The sequence below is a fragment of the Oxyura jamaicensis genome, unplaced genomic scaffold (assembly GCF_011077185.1).
Source record: "Oxyura jamaicensis isolate SHBP4307 breed ruddy duck unplaced genomic scaffold, BPBGC_Ojam_1.0 oxyUn_random_OJ62178, whole genome shotgun sequence".
Classification (NCBI taxonomy): domain Eukaryota; kingdom Metazoa; phylum Chordata; class Aves; order Anseriformes; family Anatidae; genus Oxyura; species Oxyura jamaicensis.
In genome coordinates, this window is record NW_023307391.1 from 1 (window position 1) to 2,841 (window position 2,841).

At 63.3% G+C, this 2,841-nt stretch overlaps 1 protein-coding gene across 1 annotated transcript; it reads left to right on the plus strand.

Annotated features, from left to right (window-relative positions):
- Positions 1 to 775: 775 nt before the first annotated feature.
- MAP11 (microtubule associated protein 11) lies at positions 776 to 2,449 on the plus strand. Its single transcript, XM_035313614.1, has 3 exons — positions 776 to 1,076; positions 1,158 to 1,244; positions 2,298 to 2,449. The coding sequence occupies exons 1-3, from the start codon at positions 776 to 778 to the stop codon at positions 2,420 to 2,422; spliced, it is 513 nt and encodes a 170-aa protein (XP_035169505.1). The 3' UTR covers positions 2,423 to 2,449.
- The last annotated feature ends 392 nt before the right edge of the window (positions 2,450 to 2,841 follow it).

Below are 2,841 nucleotides of genomic sequence, written 5' to 3' on the forward strand. Positions count from 1 at the left end.
GTGGGGACCGTGGGGGCAGCGTGGGGACCTTGGGGACTTCGGGGGCAGCGTGGGGACCTTGGGGACCTCGGGGACAGTGTGGGGACCTTGGGGACATTGTGGGGACTTTGGGGGCAGCGTGGGGACCTCGGAGACATTGTGGGAACCTCGGGGACAGTGTGGGGACCTTGGGGGCAGCGTGGGGACCGTGGGGACCTCAGGGACATTGTGGGGAACTCGGGAACGTTGTAGGGACCCTGGGGACCTCGGGGGTGGTGTGGGGACCCTGGGGACACCGTGAGGACCTTGGGGATCTCAGGGACCTCTTGGGGACGTCGAGGACTTTGTGGGGACCTCAGGAATGTCCTAGGGATCTTGGGGGCTGTGCTGGGACCTTGGGGACATCGTGGGGACCTTGGGGACATAGTGGGGACCCCTCGTGGACCCCAGTGACACCGTGGGGAGCTCAGGGTCTGTGTGGGGACCCTGTGGACCTTGGGGACCCTTTGGGGACTTGGGGACAGCGCAGGGGCCTCAGGGACACTGTAGGGACCTTGGGGACAAAGGGATGGTGTGGAGACCTTGGGGACATTGTGGGGACCTCAGGAACATTGTAGGGATCTTGGGGGCTGTGCGAGGACCTTGGGGACATCGTGGGGTCCTTGGGGACATCGGGAACAACGTGAGGACCTTGGGGGTGGCAGGGGACTTTGGGGGACAGCATGGGGACCTTGAGGATCAGGACAGACTTTGGGGACATCGTGGGGACCTTGGGGACATCATGGGGATTTGGGGGATGTCACGGGGACCTCAGGGACATGGCGGGGACACCCCAGCCCCCACCTCGCCACCACTTTGGGGCTGCAGAGCCCGCACCGGGCCCCCCGACCCCGCAGCGGGATTCGGGGGCTGGGCCACCTGGGGTGGCCGTCCCCGGTGTCCCCAGCGTCCCCGTTGTCCCCAGATCGTGGTGACGGTGTGGAAGAGGGACACGGAGCCGGCCGAGCTGCAGGAGGGCGGCGGCTACCTGGGGCTGCTGCAGAGCCGCGCGCCCGCACACGTCTTCCGCCAGGAGCAGGGCGCCTTCAAGGCACAGGGTAAGGTCCCCTCCTGTCCCCTCCTGTCCCCCGAGGTCCCCCGGGGTCCCCCGGGTGTCCCCTCACCGCGTGTCCCCGCAGTGAGCACCCTGCTGACCGTGCTGCCGCCGCCCGTGGTGCGCTGCCGCCAGCTGACCGTGTCCGGCAAGTACCTGACGGTGCTGAAAGGTGAGGGGACATCGCGGGGACACGATGGGGACACCACGGGGATGGGGGGGGAGCTGTGAGGACGTTATGGGGACAGGGGGACACTATGGGGACATTATGGGGACAGAAAAACGCCGTGGGGATGGGGCATCAACGTTATGGGGACGGTGTTGAAAGGTGAGGGGACGTTAAGGGGACATTGTGGGGACATTATGGGGACACCACGGGGACGGGGGGACACTATGGGGACATTTTGGGGCCACTATGGGGTCAGGGGGACATAAATGGGGCCAGGGGGATGTAAATGGGGACATAAATGGGAACAGGGTGACAAGGAGCTGACGGTGTTGAAAGGCGAGGGGACATCGTGGGGACATTGAGGGGACTGGGGGTGGGGACCGGGGGGATGCTATGGGGACATTATGGGGACATAAATGGGGACAGAGCATCAAAGAGCTGACAGTGCTGAAAGGTGAGGGGACGTGATGGGGACGTTATGGGGACAGAAGTGGGGACAGGGTGGCATAAATGGGGACAGGGGGACACTATGGTGACATAAATGGGGACATTATGGGGACACCGCAGGGACAAGGGGACGTAAATGGGATCATTATGGGGACGTAAATGGGGACAGCTGGGATGGGGACAGGGACCCCAGGGTGAATGGGATGGGGACAGGGACCCCAGGGTGAATGGGATGGGGACAGGGACCCCAAGGTGAATGGGATTGGGGGCAGGGGCCACTGGGACGAGGACAGGAGCCTTTGGGACAAGGATGGGGACCTTTGGGACGGGGCCAGGGACCTTTGGGACGGGGCCAGGGGCCTTTGGGACAAGGATGGGGACCTTTGGGATGGGGACAGGGACCCCAGGGTGAATGGGACGGGGACAGGGACCTTTGGGACGGAGACAGGGACCTTTGGGATGGGGGCAGGGGCCTTTGGGACAAGGATGGGGACCTTTGGGATGGGGACAGGGACCCCAGGGTGAATGGGACTGGGGCAAGGGACCTTTGGGATGGGGACGGGGACTGTTGGGATGGGGCCAGGTCCCAACGAAGCCCCGTGCCCGCAGTGCTGAACGGGTGCTCGCAGGAGGAGATCTCGCTGCGGGACGTCCGCATCCTGCCCAACTTCAACGCCAGCTACCTGCCCGTCATGCCCGACGGCTCCGTCCTGCTGGTCGATGACGTCTGGTGAGCACAACGGCCCTAAAACGGCCCCAAAACGTCCACAAAACATCCCCGACGGCCCCAAAATGTCCACAAAGCGTCCCCAAAACATCCCCGACGGCCCCAAAATGTCCACAAAACGTCCACAAAACATCCCCAATGGCCCCAAAACGTCCACAAAACGTCCACAAAACATCCCCGACGGCCCCAAAATGTCCGCAAACATCCCCAAAACATCCCCGACGGCCACAAAACATCCACAAAACATCCACAAAAACATCCCCGATGGCCCCAAAACGTCCACAAAACGTCCCCAAAACATCCCCGACGGCCCCAAAACGTCCCCAAAACATCCCTGACGGCCCCAAAACGGCCCCAAAACGTCCCCAAAACATCCCCGACGGCCCTAAAACGGCCCCAAAACGTCCACAAAACATCCCCGACGGC